Source organism: Camelus bactrianus, chromosome 1 (assembly GCF_048773025.1).
Source record: "Camelus bactrianus isolate YW-2024 breed Bactrian camel chromosome 1, ASM4877302v1, whole genome shotgun sequence".
Lineage (NCBI taxonomy): Eukaryota > Metazoa > Chordata > Mammalia > Artiodactyla > Camelidae > Camelus > Camelus bactrianus.
This window is the reverse complement of record NC_133539.1, coordinates 65,855,059-65,872,562: the sequence shown is the minus strand read 5'-3', so window position 1 is coordinate 65,872,562 and position 17,504 is coordinate 65,855,059. Positions and strand designations below refer to the sequence as shown.

General features: G+C 35.7%; 1 protein-coding gene across 1 annotated transcript; it reads right to left on the bottom strand.

The window, feature by feature from the left end:
- Positions 1 to 8,878: 8,878 nt before the first annotated feature.
- Positions 8,879 to 15,228, bottom strand: UTS2B (urotensin 2B). Its single transcript, XM_010959259.2, has 4 exons — positions 15,015 to 15,228; positions 11,535 to 11,633; positions 10,262 to 10,299; positions 8,879 to 9,010 (listed from the first exon to the last, which is right to left on the bottom strand). The coding sequence occupies exons 1-4, from the start codon at positions 15,115 to 15,117 to the stop codon at positions 8,879 to 8,881; spliced, it is 372 nt and encodes a 123-aa protein (XP_010957561.2). The 5' UTR covers positions 15,118 to 15,228.
- Positions 15,229 to 17,504: the final 2,276 nt, after the last annotated feature.

Sequence of the window (17,504 nt, the reverse complement as noted above, 5' to 3'; positions counted from 1 at the left end):
ACTGTAGCACCGTATGTTTTAGCGCATTGCAATAAGCAGTCTTTTTGATGTTAACCACTCAGCCAAGAATCCATTTAATCTGTTTCATATACTGTGTTTAATAAAGCAGTGAAGAATATAATATATTTAAGAATGATTTCTTTAAAATGATTCAAATTATTTTCAATTGGCCTATCAAAGCATAAGGTTTGATATTCTGGAAAGCTCCGTTCTTGGTAAAAGCTGTGCTGTTGTAATTTAGGTGTGTGTTGGATGTGCTTTCAAAACATAAAGACAACTTATTCCTTGGACCAGAGATTTAGCAGAAGTTAGCAGAAGTTTAAAAATCCTTTGGAAATACTTCTTTAAACCCCAGTAATCACTGTCAAATGGACCTGATATTTTGGAAGGAAGAAGTTTGGCCAGTAGGTTTACTTTAGCCTAAAAGGTAAGAGTGTTAATGAGAGGTTATATTCATACTAGAAGAAGAGGAGAGAAGTGGGTAGCTGTTGACCTTAATTAAAAATGAATTCATATAAGATCCAAAGAATAAATTAACTCACACATAGAAATGAAGATGTATACTTAGAATACAGAGAGGTTTTGTGACATAACTTCTTCACTTGGGGGAAGTTGCTGCTGAAAATCTTTAAATTTAAGTTTAGGAAGAAACAAAGTGAATAATTAAGAGGCCACAGCAAAGAGAAATGAATTTTGAGAAAGCTAGCCGATTCTGTTTTTCATAAACTTGCATTCGAAAGTTAGCAGTGGCACATAGACAAATATTCTGCAGGGCCCACTATTTGGAAGAATTATTTAAGTTATCATTTTCTCGTCCAGCTTTCCAAAATTTCTGATGAATTATAGAAATATGTCCTCTTCTTTGGAAGCTCTTCCTTTCCTTTCTCTCCCCTTTGGATATTTCTCAGCTGCTAATCCAACTGGGTGCTGCTGCTTCGTGCTTTGACAAGAGGTATTAAAACCGACTTTAGCTTCACAAGTTCTCATGGTAGAGATTTAAAGTTAAATGAAACAAATTGATTTCCCATCTTCTTTACGTTCTTAAATTCAAAACTACACCTATGGCATCCAGTGTAATTAAAGAAGTCACAATATATTCATGTATACTCTATTCTAATGTGTAATGCATTTGTCTCATCACATCGAAACAAGACTTCCATGAAGAAAAGAAGAAAAGTGGTTTCTCCACCTACAACTATTTTATTTCACATTGTAACTTTTACCACTACTTTATACAGAGCAGAAAATAAGTCAGTGGTATGCTAGTTTAAAATAGGGCATTCTTTTAATGTAGCAGTAAATTAAGGCATAATTTCTGTTAAGAACATGATGAGTCATGTCATCTATTTGTCCGATGTACATTGCTAAATCCAGCTATACTTTATTGAGAAGTCAGCAGCTTGAAGGGACTTTTCATTTAGTTTCAAAGAAATATATCACCTTTTATTTCTCTTTGTTCCTGTGTGAAGCTTCTGTGGGCAAACTGTGAATATAGATATCTGAGTTCTGGCATTAATTATATAACCAGTTTTTTAACAGGGGATGTTAATTCCTGGCTATACACACAAAAAATATCTAGCAATTTCTACATTTCATTGACAGATATCCTTAGGGAATTAAACTTTTTAAAGCAAATTGTTAAAAGATAACTGAATGGGTTCTTCTAAAAGTAGAAGTATCAAACGCTTCTTTGAATGGCATTACCCCTAAAGTTTAAAAATGCTTGAATGTTGTTCAACTGCTCCAAAGTTAATAAACATGAGATGATGAAAGCAGGGGTTTTGTCTTTCTTTATCATAATATGTTTGTGTTCACAACAGATGTAAGTACACGGGAATATTCAGGCGTTACTGAGAGACTAATATTTACGTACACTTAAGCAGCTCCTAATAAGTATATTTAAATCACTACAGGCATACTACTCAACTTGGTCTGTTTTATATATTTTTAATATTTTTTTTTTAGTTTAAGCAATATTGTCCATTCTGTCTCATGAGATAGTTTTATCTTTAAGCACTACACAACTAACATCAAGGAGATAAACTGTTTTCCCCATACTGCAACGGAAGGGAATACCTGCAGACTCATCTGGCCAGCTTTTCTAATCATGGACATTCTTTCATTATAAAGTTACTTCAACAATGTTTCTGTGGCAGCACAGGTAGCAAACAAAAGTGAATTTGGATTCCCAGCCTTGAATTGACTGAATAAAGCTTGTTCAGATGTAAGCAAGGGTGGTTTGATGCATAGATGTGGAAAAAAAATAAAGAATCAAGGAAAATCCAGTAAGTTTTTGTTTTGTTTTGTTTGATGTGTTTTAGCACACTGAATCTAGTCTATCAAAGACCTGCTGAGAGTCTCAAACAATTTTTGATGTCGTGGAAGAGGCAGAGATGAGAATTAAGGAACCCAAAGGCAAATTGTTCTGTAAGAAAGTTTTTCTATTCTGAGACATCTAATACTACTTTCTCCTAGAGTCCAATAAACAATATATTTTCTGCTCCCTAGTAATGTATTCATTTGGTTGTTGTCATCTCAGTGACAGTTGTCCTAATTAACAGAAAAGAGATAGTAGCCAGCATAATCATAAAAAAGAAAGGATAATGATGCATATTTGCCACATAAATTGAGAAGACAGAATTTAATTTTCCAAAATGCTTTTTAAAATATTTTAATTGGTAACCCAACAGCCTTGTCATCACCAGACAAAACTATATGTAGACAATAAATTAATGAAAAGCATACAATAGATACAGAGCTCTCAACATTAACTCTACAAAGCCATTCTGATAGTCCCACGCCATTCAAAAGTGCAACTGATTTGTCGTCATTATTCACAGCATAAACTTTAAGCATATACTATGCAGGAGAAATTCTGCCAGTTTCTTCATGCTTGAAATAGCTATAATCTTTAAGTAGTAGAGTGAATAGATATACATCTTTCTCTAATGTTCCTGTCTTTTTTGCATCCAGAGAAAAAATTTTAGACACAGTATTTCCAAAAGCAAGCTAAAAAAGAAATAAAACAAATTCTTTATTAGAAATATATTTGATAAAAACATTACATTTGAATAAAATAGTTTATGTATGCCTAAGTACAAGAGAGAGAGTTTTCTAAAACACGTTCAATATGAGAGTTATCCACTTCATGTGGATTTTTAAATTCATTAAAATTAAATAAAAATTGAAAATCCAGCCTTTCCATCATACTAGCCAGCTTTCGAGGGCTCAGTACTGACTAGTAGCCAATGACTACCATAACGGACAGTGCAGTTTAGAGAATGGTCACATCATTAGAGAAAGTTCTGTTGGACAGCACTATTCTGCATTACAGCTCAGAGAATACAGCACCTTATTAGGTGCGCCGCTCTACTTTATAGTTGGGGTAACCAAAGTCCCAAAGAGGGTGTCACATAAGCAAAATCAGTGATAAATACGTTTTTATGTATTGGAGAAAAAAAGAAGGAAGGAATTTAAAGTTCACTTGCAAACCACCAAGTGATAGTAATGTAATCTGATTGTCACATTGAGTCTTCAAATTCTGATCATAAAGTGATGCTTCAGAAAAATCAAACCAATTCTAATAGATTTTAATCTTCAAATGCATGAATGAGTCATTTTAAATCTTCTGTAGCTTGTTCCCAATCAATTGTCTGAATTTCAGTAGCTTCATCCAATTAATTACAAAATTCTCTAATTTTCTCCAATCTAAATGGTTTATAAAATTAAGACCTTGGGGATACGGGTCTTCAATTCACTGCTGATCAATGAGATGCACAATAAAAATGAAGTGAAAAACTCATAGTACAGTTAAGACCTTCTTTGATATAAATGATAAATGATAAATGATAGACTTTATAGATAGATAGATAGATATATGGCTTCCTGCCCAAGCTTCTAACTCTACTCAGTCTGCAAACTGTGACCCTAGTGCTTATCACCACATATACACACAGTGTTAGGACAGCACTCAGAGTCTACTTTTCATTTCTAAAAGAGACAGAGGTTTCTTTAAACAAAACCACATTCAAATCCTATGAAAGCAGAAGTTTATTTTCAAACATTAAGAGCTTGGCCCTCTAATCCAGTCTTCTTTTTTTTTAGTATATTTTGGAAAGTCCCTTTCTATCCATTTGGATATCTTTGAGTATCTCAATCTGAAGGAAAATATAAATCTACACAAATCCAAGGTTTACACCACAAAAGCAGCTCGATTAAGTATGCACGAAAATATAGTTCAGAAAATTTTCTGGACCGGCTGAGTGGAACTGTCATGAACGGTATCACCAATAGGGCCAACTCCTCAAGGCTTATCTACCGTTTTTCATTTATGTGAGGGAAAACCCTAACCAGCATTCTGTTGTCCCAGGATGTCTATCTGATTCACTCTTGTAATCCCTGTTTTTAGCATGATGCTAGGTATCAGACAGCTAAATTTTTAAAGGATGGAAGAATTTATCAGGTGCCTATCAACTATACATTAAATGATTAAGCAAGTTATAATATTTCACAGCACGTGTAAGACACTATTGCCTTATGCTGAGTCTCTGGGTCCTTTGCACCTTCATACATTGTTATTCATGGTAGATTGCTTCTAGTTATATCAATAAAAACCCCACTTCAGATATGATGTGGCTAGTTTTCATGGCCTAATCTAGGCATCTAATTCATGTTTATCACCATAAATACTTTGTTCCTACTACATACATATATGTTTTAATATATCCTTGCTTAAAAACAAACACAAATCTTCCTTGACTCCCTCAAGCTACTCTAGCTAATATCCCAATTGTTACTACCCTTTAACACAAAATTCCTCAAAAGAGTTGTCTGTTGTTAGTCATTCCTGTTGTTTTATCATGTTCCCTTTAACCAAAAGTCTATCAAATAATTTGTATCAAGGCCATCAAAACCCTTTCTATTGCTGTTCAGATGAAAAGTCTCTGTTCTGATCTTATTGGACCTATCACAGCTTCAGGAACAGCTGAACTGTCTTCCTGGAAACCGATTTTTAATATGATTTCTGAAGCACTTTTTTCTTTGTCATCTTTTTCCTTGGTAGCTGGTCCACTCAAACTCCTTTGCTGATTCTGTCTCATCTGCCCAATCTCTACCCTTGGAGTGACCTGGAACTTGGCCTTGGATGTCTTCTGTTTTATATCTAGAGTGATTCCCTAGATACTGTCATCACGATACCAAGGAACACTGATATGGAGATAACTGTCAAATTTAGGCCTCCAGTCTGGACTACTTCCCTAAACTCCAAATCTATATATTCAATGGTTTACTCAAATCACACTGAGAAGGTTTTGCTGTACCTGACATAACAAGTTCAAAATATCTGTGGTTGAGGTAGGACTCTCCAGTGGTTCCTTGTGTTCCTCAACGTTTCCCAGGTGCTTCCCCAAAAGTCACATTGAGATTATGTGCCTAATTTTGGCAGTTGTGTATATTTACCTCCATGCCTCTCCTATCCTGCTACAAGGACACAGGGTGCAGACACACAGTGAAGGAAAATAATCAAGTACATAGGCTTCATGTAAACACAAAATAAATCGCAAAGCAACCTACATCACTGAGATTGGAAGGTTGTTTTGTTAATGTAGTTTACCTAATTAATCCCAAAATTCACATTGGTAACTTGAAGCAGGGTGTTACTCTAAGAAGAACCTAAGTTATGACCCAGTCTCAGCAACTGGTTAATGGCAGACAAGGAAATTGGTATCACAGGCTGGAAAAACAAGAGCCATTTTATGAAGCAGCAAAGTAGGTGGTAAACTGACATCTGCAACAGTTCAGATTCAGACTGTGTTCCTCTTGAACTTCTAGAAGGAGAAGTGAGAGAATAGAATATTGGACATATTTTTAGGTTGCTCTTAAATACTTTCAACAATGCATTGCAATAAATCAATGAACTTAGGAAGAAAGTGGTGTCTTTGCAAACAAATAAAAAGGGAATATACTTCAGAAATACAAGATCTTGAAATATTGAGAGAGCTGTTTCTAGATCCCAAAACTATAAAATGGGATTTAAAATGACTCTCAGTGACAGAGGCCAGGTAAATACCAAGAATAAGGAACTCAGGGCAAAATCAGATTGTGCGTAGTTTTCAAGATGCATTCCAGACATCTTCAAGGCAACTAAGATGGGAGTGAGAATGCAAAATAGTTAAACTTGGTTTTTTTTTTTTTTTTTAAAAAAGCATGTTTAGCAAATACTTGAGAAGCTTACTTAATTTTTACAAGAGCATCATTGCCAAAGAAACCATAAACCCTGGAATAAAAGATGTCTGACAATTTAAGACAAAATAAACGTTGGGCCTCCAACTTTGAGGGAGTGAAGAGGAGATCTGAGAAAACTGCACAATCCTCCAGAAGGGAATATTCCTCAAGAATCACATAAGATGTATCCAGGGATGAAAACAAAAAGGCCAAAAAAGCAAAAACCTCAGACAGGGTGGAGCCAGGGGAAACAGTACAATGGGCAGAGGACTCCTCCTACACACTAGTAGGTTCTAATCAAGAAACCTTTCTCCATCTCCTGGGTAGGAGACATTTATGGTATTTCCCCAGTGGGATTTCAGAATGGCTGGAGGTCAGCATTCATGGCTCTTGTTATTGTCCTTTATGAATGAGATTTTGGAGAAACAAATTAATGATTGTGGTTAGCCTGCCCTTATTCCTTGGCCAGTTATTGAATTTGTCCTTCTAGTTAACAAGTCTGTGAATGAAGAGGAGCCACATTGTGCTTGGTAAAGATTAGTAAGTGTCTCATGGAGAGCCTGTTCTTTGTTCTGGGTGCAGCAATGAAGAGAGTCTGGGGTTGTCTCTAATGGGAATCATCGGTTGAGTACAGCCTATGCGGTTAAGAAACGATCAAAGGATTGGCTGTGGTTGAAGCAGTACTCCTCAAGTACTGTAAGTACTTTCCAACGTTTATTAGCCTGTCTGGCTAATATATTGGTGGCAGCCCAAGATATTAATTGCAGGCAACAGACTTCAGTATAAGTGATGCGTGTCACCATATGGAGTCCTGAACTGAGGCAATTGCAAGCTAGGATGCATCTCTACCCCTCTCCTGGGTCTTGGTCACCTTGGAGGCAGTCAAGCTATAGCAACGATCTAGATAATAGAGCCACAAAATAGAAGAGGGTTGTACTAGATGCACTGCACTTTATGTTTGGGTTTTATTATACTAGGCCTCTGAGATTTGAATTAAAATTGGTAACACATCACAGCCTACACAATACTAACTATGGAAAGGTTGAACAAGTCTCTGCTTCAGCTCTTTCCCACCACCAAACTCTTCCACCATGACCTTTCTTCTCCATCTTTCTGTGGCTCAATAAACAGATACTGCCCTTTTTTGCCTGGCTGCTGTGGAAAAAAACTTGGGGTTATTTTTGACACCTTTCTCTTTTTCCCTTTTATTTTTTTTAACAGCCCACGTATAACCCTACAACAAATTTTGTTGTCTTTTGTTCAAAATATATCCAGAATCAGATCCCTTTTTTAACAATTCACTACTGCCGCTCTAATTCCAGCTACCATCATTTATTATCTGGACCATTAAATTAGCCTCATTAACAGTCTCTCTGCTTTCATCGTTGCCCCTCTCTTAAAGTATATTTGCCACAAAGCGTGGTTCTGTTAAAATTCATTTTATATTTCTTATTTGCTCAAAGCTTTCTGATGATTTCCCATAAGATAGCTAGTAAGAGTGAAAGTCCTTAAAAAGGCTGCAGGTTCTCTCCCTTCCACCTTCCAATTCATTGTCTACCAATCTCTCCTTTGGGCTCACTACTGAAGTCCCTTAGCAGCTGGGTTATTTTCAGCATACAATTTAACCCCTCTGAGAAGTAATTTTCTCATCTATAAAACAGGCATAGTAATAGCTATCTTATGGTGTTTCTGATGAGAGTAAAATAATAATTATTGGAATAATAACCAAAACAATTACAAAAAAAAAGTTAGGTTTACATAATACTTGCTATATGCCAGACATGATTCTGAATGCCTTTAACATAAAATACCCCCCAGCAATCTCACAAAGATAATTATTATTATTTGCATTGGGGGGCAAAGAAAATGAGGCACAGGAAGTCAGATAATTGTCCGAGTTCCCACAGGTAGGACGGGTCAGTGTTAGGATTTAAACCCAGGCAGTCCAGCCATAGCGTCTACGTGTGTGACCGTGACATTTCAAGATACTAAAATATAAAAAGTCAGGTATATGCTAAGTGTCTAAATAATGCCAGTTCATTCTCTTCCATTATAAAGATTGGTTTTTACAGAAGTGAAAGACAAATCTGGGAGGAAGGGGACAAGCAAGTAAGAGTGAATTAGAAGTACCTTAGGGAATCTCATATCACCACAGGAATGGAGAAACATACATACCTTTTTTTTTCAACTGTAAGAACTAATTCAGCAAGAAACAAGAATTTTCCAGGAAATGTTATAAAAAGTTAGAGGAATCCAAAAGACGAATCTTTCTAAAATTAAATATTATAAATCAAAATTTGGATTAAGTATTATTGCAATGAGGGTACTCCTTACTTCAATGAAGATGCTCTGAAATTCTGAATTGACTTAAACCTTGGTTATTTCTATTTGTGATCCTCTCAGCCCCAGCGTTTAAACAAAATAGCAAGAGTAAGACATAGTTTTAAAATAATAAGGGCCTACCTTACTTAACTCTGGAAGGTATGACCTTGCTACCCAGTGTTGTCAAATTCACGGAACTCAGATACATTCAAGTGAGAACATTTTCATTGGAATCTTCTTAAAAAATATGAGCCTTGATCTTGATCATCACCATAGGATTAAGAAATGTCAACTTAATCTCTTCCTTTTCAGAAATAATTGCAAAAGTAATATTTTAGAAGTCAATTTTAAATCTTTGAAGTGAAAGTTTACCTCGTTTATTAGGATGGGAAGAAGACAGATCATCTATAGCATAGGATAGCTCGTTATCTTTTACTTCCATGAGCTGCTGTTTTAGCTTTTCCAGCTGTTAAAAATCAAATATTAAAATTAGTCTTTAATGGTAGCAATGTTGTTTTCTATCGAAGGAGAAGAAAGATGGATCAAATAAAGGAAAAGAGAAGAAAAGAGGAAAGAGAGAAAATGAACAGAAAACAAAGAGTAATAAAAAAATAAACAAAAAGAATTAAATTTTAAAAATAAAGGGAAATTTGCATTTAGGGACTGGCTGGAAAAGGTCAATGACTCAACAGGAGATCAGAAACAAACAGGTGTATGTCAAGTCTGGTCAGGTCTGGGTGTTCCTGAATGGGAAGCCTAAACACAGCCTGTGTAGCCAAGCTATGGTGAGCAGTATTTTCCAAGGAGCTCCAAGGAGTTACGTGAATGTTTGGATTTCCTGAAATATTTGTCCTTACTAGCAGGAAAGGAGAAGTATTTTGAAGCCTTAGGGTTTCTACTCAGAGTTTAAGCCATGTTAATTTTTAACCAGCTCTCTGAGTGCCAAAACCCTGAAAGTTGAACTCTACCAAAATAGAATCCATCCTGAGCTACGGCAGGTGTCTGTGTCCTAGTTGCTGGGAGTGACGGGGCATAATTCCCTTTGACAAACAGCCACAAAGTTTGTGTAATAATGGATGTGCATGCAATTGTGTTTGAAAGAGTTAAGAAATCTAATCCAATGATTTTCCAATTTTCTTCATAGCAGGGTGTTGGGGGATAAGGTTGCGAGGGGACTCCCTGCACAGAAGCCAACTGCAGGTCAAGAAGGCGACACTCCTGGCCTCCCCAAACTAGCTGCTTCAAGTAGAACAGCTCCACTTTTGGGTTTTATTTACTGGGACCCCATAGAATTTTGTTTGGAAAAAAGTACTTCCACTTTTAAAAAATAATAATAACTTTTGAAAATCACCAATCTAGCTACAGTCTTCCATTTTACAGACAAAAGAGGTTTAGGTCTAGAGAATTTTCATTCTAATTTTAATTCTAACCATGGTCTCATAGTTAAGCACTTGGAGAGCTGAGCCTGGAATCCAAATTTCTAGACATTTTATCCTATGATCACGTCAGCTATAGTTTTTTTTCTTTTTCTTTTTCTTTTTCTTTTCTTTTTTTAATGGAATTTGATTACTTTTTTCCTAGTGAATTATTTCACTTTTTCTCTAGCAGGAATAAAGCTGTACAATACAGTACTAGTAATTTTTTAAACTATTGCATTAAAAGAAATTGCCACATAGTTATTATTAAAATTGAAATTTTAAGTATTTCACATTCTCACCTGGTTAAGTTCTTCCAATTTGTTAGCCAGTTCTGCATCTGCAAGATACATTTGTCATATAAAAAAGGTATATTGCAAGTAATATTTAATTCACTTCAAGTCACACATTCAGAAAGATAAAGGTCTTTTTAATATAATTTGAGATCACCCACCTGTCTCTAACATAAAGCCCCAAACATTTGTTCAATGCCTCTAATATTGAAATGTAATCAGTAATATAATGACAAAATAATTCATTTCTGTCCATAAGCACAAAGTTTTCTAAAAGAGACCATAGTTCTGACAAAGACTACTATTCAGAAATAAACTATTTTACTGACATGTGGAAATTCTCATGAAACAATATTAAGTGAAAAAAAGCAGGACATAAATTTTACCTAAATAATTCAGTCAAGAAGGAAATTCCCCAAAATATTAATAATAACTCCCTCTAGGTTTTACAATTTGAGTATAAATTTTTCTTTTTATACTTTTATTTATTTTTTCAATGAAAATATCTTATTTCTAACTTTAAAATCCTGTATTTTACAGTATTTAGTAAAGCATTGTTTTAACTGGTACACTGTCCTGTGAATAGACAATTTTTTTAGAAGAACAGATGTCTTCTGAGAGGGTACCACATTGTCATATTTTCTGTTAAGTTAGAGTTGCTAACTTTCTGACAATATTTGTCACTTCTTAGAGACCAGTCTGATGCATAACTGTAAATCAGTTTTTCCTGTTCTTCAAAGAAGTAAAAAAAAAAGCTCAGTCAGTGTAGCCTACATTTCCCAATGGTTTCTACTCCAACCGTTTCTCAAATTTAGAGGACTTGATTGCAAAAAGTGCTAACTTAACTGCCACAAAACCACAGTAAATTTGAGAAGTTTTTAGTGGAAACCTGTGAACAGATTTGAAGCTTTTAGTAATACTCTTGAAGCATTTAGTAAAAGAAAACATAAACTGTCCCAGTGGGGAGTTGGATAGATGAGAGGAAAATATAAGTAAAGATAACAATTTTATAACTAGATGGTTAGCTATCTCTTTAGGGCCCTCTAATTGAACAAAATAGCCTTTTAATATTTTTTAATAACGCCATTGATTTTAGCGTGAATATAAAATAAGAAAAACAGTGATGCCTTCAATGCAGCATTAAAATTAGTAGTCATTATTTTATTTAATATAATTTAACAAAGGACAGGGCATTGCTTCTCGGCCTTTTGGCTAAGGTAAAGTGTAGAAAGAACAGGTCAGAAGATAGAATAAATAAAGTTTGACTTTATTCTTAACTCACCAATGTTGGAAGCTCTTTGGAAATCAAAATTGTTAGTTAGTAGAGCCAGCAAGAGATCTTCATGATTTGTATCTTCTTTATCTGGAAACAATTTATTTCCTGTAAATAATCACCCTCATGTAATGAAACCTCAATTTTCAATCTGTGTCACTGAAAGTGTTTCTAATTAAATAGGTTCTGTAGGTAACTGTCAATATGTATACTCATCATTAAAAGGGGTGTGGAGAGACGTGTAATCCAAGAAGATGGGCTGTTTTAAAAAATCACTGAATGTGTCTCTGAACACTCCAAAAGAAATTGTGAGAGAGAGAGGGAGGCAGAGACAGAGAATATGCCTGGAAGGTTATAGCTTAAATTTCACCTATAATCATTTCTGGGCAGTAGAATTGCAGGTAAATTTTACTTTTGGGGGGTTTTTTTGGTTTTTTTTTTTCCAATCTGTGTATTTTTTTTTTCTTCTACTGTGTTTAACATAAGAAATATCAATTAAAATCAGCTTTTAAAAGAAAAATAACACTTGATGTTAAGATTTTTTTGATAGACCCATTTAAATATGAGCCATTTTGTGTTCTGGGAATTGCCTTTGAAACATTCAAGAAAATCTTGTGGAAGAGGCAGGTTGGTGCCTTCTTTTTCCATATTGATATCTTTCCATCTTTGTTCATTTACCTACCAGACCATTCATTGTTCAGGTGCGCAACTCTCTTAGCACTCTAAAAACAGAAAAATCACCCAAATTTTCTTAGATATTTTCATTCCAGAGTAGAATCAGGAAAAAAGACTTTATTCAAGCTATAAAACACGAAGATGCAACAAGATATCTATTAACAAATAAAGCAATTAAAATAATAACTCGTGTGTTACAAACAAAATGAACTTTGTGGGATGGCCTAAAAAAGATCAAACCTTTATCATAGGGATGGCAAAGTTACTCAGACATAAGGGAGTGACTGCTTTTGCAGACTGAAAAAAACTAATTCATTAATACTTGGGATGGTGACCATTAAAAGACGTAAGTCGTCTCCTTGCTTGTCATTCAAATGTGAAGTTTTTTTATTGGAGATAGAGAAAATTTTGCCAGAAAAAAAATCTGGAAACCACTCCCCCAAAATGATAGTATATCCAAAAAATTAAATTTCTATGGTCTTTCTGGTCACGCTATTTACTTCTCCATCTTTTGCAGTAGGCAGTTTGCCCAGTTTCATGGTGCATCCACTGAGGCATGATTTTCTGCGACCCAAACCGAATGAAATCTGGCAGATTGTGCCTCTAGAGTTGGATAGTGTCTCACACAGAAAGAAGATTGGTGACCTCATCTTATCAGTCTGTCAATAGACAAATGCTTTATTTGTAAACAATGTGTTAAAAGACTGAAATAAATCAAACACTTAGTTGCTTTGAAAAATGTGCATGGAGAGAGGCTGAGTCTAATCACGGACAATTTAGATTAGAAAATAATCTTACCAGTAACTCCTCTTCTCCATTTACAGCTAATGAACTGAGATCAAAGAGGGGCCCAGAGAGAAAACATTCCCGTATGTTGCCAGTGACACATGCATTTCACTGGGTGATGTTCTGGGGTCAGAAGTGTTACTCAGCTGTAATCTAGCAAAATGTTTCAGCTGGATTTTTCTGTTTTTCATATACACATGTGAACGAAAAATACTGCAAGCCTTATCAGTAAGCAAAGAATGCTAAAGCCATCAAGTCATCAGCGGCTGCTGCCACCCCCCAGTGAAGACAAGCCTGCAGACCAGCCTCTGCAGCCACTCACAATGGTGCACCCTGAGGGGACTCGGAATAAGAAAGGATGGGATACTGGCCCTAGAGAGCTAGGTGCTTGCCAAAGGAATGAATTCAATGAGCCCACATGTTTGCTTCCTCCCATACATAGAAAAACACTAAATTGTTTAACTTGAGATGTCTGGTTTTCTTTAGTCAACAAGCAATCTTTTAATGTTCCAACTACCTGGTCTTTGTTGTAAAGCTCCTATATATCCTAGTTCCTCCCCTATCTCTTCGTAGCAGTCCCTCAGAGCCATCTGAGAGGCTGTCATCTTGGGCAGAGTCCTCAGAATTGTCCACCGAATAAAACATAACTTTCAGCTTTTAGGTTATGCATTTATTTCAGTCAACACACATCACATCAGAAGTTACAGTCATCACTAATATCCTATTTTTGCAAAGTCCTCAATGAATGCCCAGAGGTTTCTTCACACATTTACAGTGTTAAGAACACTGAAAATCCCATTATTTTACAGGAAAAACAATGAAGGCCTCCCAAATACAATGATTTTGGCTGGCCAAGGACAAAATGTGAGTGCCGTGGGTAAAATCCAGAATCTCATTCCCAGGCTTGTATTTAGGTCTCTGAGACAATTTGTTTTTCATAGGGAAAATCCCCATAAATAAATAATAAGTGTTTATGGAATTTTATTTCCACTGCCAAAAGAACTGCTCTAGTTTTCACTGACTTTTAAAACCACATTTGAGGCAACATGGTCTAGTAAAGTTGAATTAGATCTGAAAGGAGAAACTTGATCCCTTTTCTCAACCCAGTATCATATAAACAAAATCTATTACATTCTGTCTTGGTTCCCCTAAGACAAAAATAAAAGGCTATCTCCCTCTTCCTGACAAAGAGGTCAGTTAAATGGTAGATAACCTCAGAATTTCAAACTGGAAGGGATATTAAAGAGTGTTATTTTTAAGTTACTGTTTTTAAAATGTAAAGAAATATATAAAAGTTTCAATGAGGTGAGGTTGTTTGCCTAATAAATCTAGCTCTACTGATTCCCAGATTAACAGCTGTTTCCAGGACAGAATGTATTGAACATGTTAAAGATCAATACAAGTTACAATATTGTAAGAGCAAAAAATTATTTTCTCTACCTTTATCATATTTGTAGATGTCATGAGCTAAATTATTTCACTTAACATAATATGTTAGGAATTTGATAAATACAGTCAATGCATAATGTTGGCATTAGCATCATCCTCCTAAAAATACTATATAAATTTCCCCATGCATTATTCCCCCCAAATCTCTGCAAGCACAAGTTTCTATCTTGCTGTGTTCTTCTCTGAGCCCTTCTCCTTTAAAAACTAACTTACTGAAAATCTCATTTTTCTTTCCCTAAGATATACTTTTGAAATATGCACAGCACTGTATTACTGTTTATACATTCCCATCTTTGGTCATGGACTAGAAATAAGAAAGCTGTGCCCCATGATTAGAAAAAAAAAAAAAGTGTTGTTGAAACAAATTTAGTATAATTTTGGTTAAAATTAGTTTACTTGAGAACAACATCACCGATTATGTTTAATTTAAAACAGTAACTACTGTAGGGTTCTTTGCTGATTAATTACATTGATGTTTAAAACATTACTGCCACAATGGTAGAAAAGTCAAAGCAATGCAGACAGGAAGATAAAGGTTATTTACCCCACATGTAGGATTTTAGAGTCGTATATACATACCTTGGATAAAATATGGCAGTCCATGCACGGATTCTAAAAAGATCGTTACAGATAACAAAGTCAGGAGTCCAAAACAAATAATGGTTGAGAGGATCTTGTTCATGTTAAAAATCTTCTTCCGCACTAGCGGAGAAGCTGACTATCCAGGTCGAGACGAATATTTCAATGGCTCTGGAATGCTGCAGAAATCACTTTTAAAAGGTGGTAAGTGTGCTTCAACTACAAATGATCTGGACGAAGGGGAAAAAAATGCAACTTATAAAATGTAATGCACCCTGTCAACATGATTCACTACTTGGAGAAGTGACAGATTTGCTACTCAGTTAATGACAGAAGAACCCAATCAATACATCTCATACCTGCCCATTTCACTAAAAGCAGACATGCCTGTGCACTGAGACACATGCACAGCATAAAGCAAAAGCTGGGACTGTAGAACCCTGTGGGTTAGATTTTCATAACAATGAAAGGGGAACAATACTTTTCATTTGGCTAATTTACAGCCAGATGTGGTCTTCTTGATAGTTATGTTATTTGCAACCATCACTTCATTTTTAACCTACCAAATAGATTTGAGCTGGGAAGAACTCAAATGAAAATGAATCATAACGGGAACATTAAATTCTCACTCTATTGGAGAAGGATGGTTTCATTTTGCTGCACTCAGCACTCTTAAAAATTAAGACTGAATCTAATTAATTCAAAGTTGGCAAATGTCCCACCAATTACTCTCTTTAACACTTGCTTTAATTGTGGTGGTTTTATTTTTAAGTCAAAGTCTTTCAGTATATCTACAATTCCAATTTTATGGCTCTGATGATACAAGAATGACCTTTGGCCTTGGCCACTACTCCTTCTCCCAAGAGACTTAAGAGGCATTAGCTCTAAAACTGACTCAGTTCCACAGGCATAAACTGCAGCACATGACAATGTTAAGGACGGGGAATGATCAAACTTTTCACTAACCTACTGCTTTAATAAATTTTCTGAATAAAGTCTAAACTGCTTAGTTTGATATTCAGGCTTGTTTTTTCGTCACAGAGTCATTTTCCACTACATGTAAAAGCCACCGCAGACTTCCAATTCCTGAACATACCCTGCACTTCCTTCACTCCAGAGCTTTGCTGACACACTTCTATCTGCCTGGACTCTTCATTCTGAGACAGGAAGAGGGCAGGGCACAGCCATTCAAGGAACAACACAGCAATTAACACCAGAATGGCGAAAGATTCAACCCCCAGTTTGCCTTGAGGCTTAAGATGGTGGGAGATTTAACTTCCTAGAGCTTCCTTATAAAGTAATATATTAACATTGTGAATAACATGCCCACAGGCACCATGACAATCCCAAGGCTAGCCACAAAAGGTCAAAGAGTGGGAAATGGCCATCTTCCTGGGAATCCCAGCCCCTTCCCCAGGCTAGTTAGACTTGTCCTTCCACTTATTAGCATATGAAGCCACTGAGCCCATAAAAACTGGCAACACAGAGCCTTGTGGCCAACCCCTCTCTCTCTGTCTTCTGAGACAGCCCACACTCTGTCTATGGAGTGTGTACCTACTTTTACTCTAATCTGAGCACCCAACCCCCACAGCTCATGGCCCTTCTCTTGCCTTTTGATGTATCTCTAAATAAATCTACCTTTACTCAACTGTGGCTCGCTCTTGAATTCTTCCCTGCACGAAGCCAAGGACCCACATTTGTGGGGCACGTCCCAGGGACTCAGCGGAAGCCTGGGACACGGGCCCTCCTCAGGCCCCACATCCACTCTTCCTGCTATCAGTTCCACCACCATTTCACCTACTCAGTCCGCAGCCTCTGTTTACTCTTTTGAATCTCTCTCTCTTTTTTCCTTATAATTATAACTTTGATTTTTTGCCTCCTTTGCACTGCCACAACACTTTGTTTATAAATCTATCATAGCTCAAAACCCACTCTTCTTTTCATTATAGTGTGTCTGCCTCCACTATTAAATAGTAGATACTTTGAAAGCAGTTATTGCTAAAGTCATTTCTATCCTATCTGCAAGTATCAGAATGATTTAAAGGAAAAATAAGTGAAAACGTAGTTGATGTGTGAATAAAGAATAACTGAAATGTCTGGTAACATTTTTTTATTGAAGAATAATTGATTTACAATGTTGTGTGAGTGAACTGTTTGGTAATTTAAAAGCAAATGGGGTAATGCTCTCCAGCATTATATCTAGTTACAAGGCAAAATAAGTGAAAAGAATAATTGCAACCCTTTAAGTGTCTGTTTTATCATGAGCCTAAAAATTCAAGAATAAACACTGTCTTTGAAACTTGATTTTGAAAGTTTATCATGCTTCTGTCATTCAAATACACCTTGTTGCTACCTATCATAATTTATTCAATGAATTATTTAGATTAGCTTTTTAAACTCTATTTTTTAACAACTATATCAATATGGAAAATTGGTATCAAGATCATTTGATGGACAAAGAATATACAAATATGATTAAAAATAGTATAA

Bases quoted from the DNA above. Each gene is read 5' to 3' on its own strand.
- UTS2B (XM_010959259.2), bottom strand. From the start codon at position 15,117: ATGAACAAGATCCTCTCAACCATTATTTGTTTTGGACTCCTGACTTTG. The intron at 11,634-15,014 runs GTATGTATATAC...GATTATTTACAG, and splicing joins ACTGCCATATTTTATCCAAG to GAAATAAATTGTTTCCAGAT. The intron at 9,011-10,261 runs GTGAGAATGTGA...GATTTTTAACAG, and splicing joins AATTGGAAGAACTTAACCAG to CTGGAAAAGCTAAAACAGCA.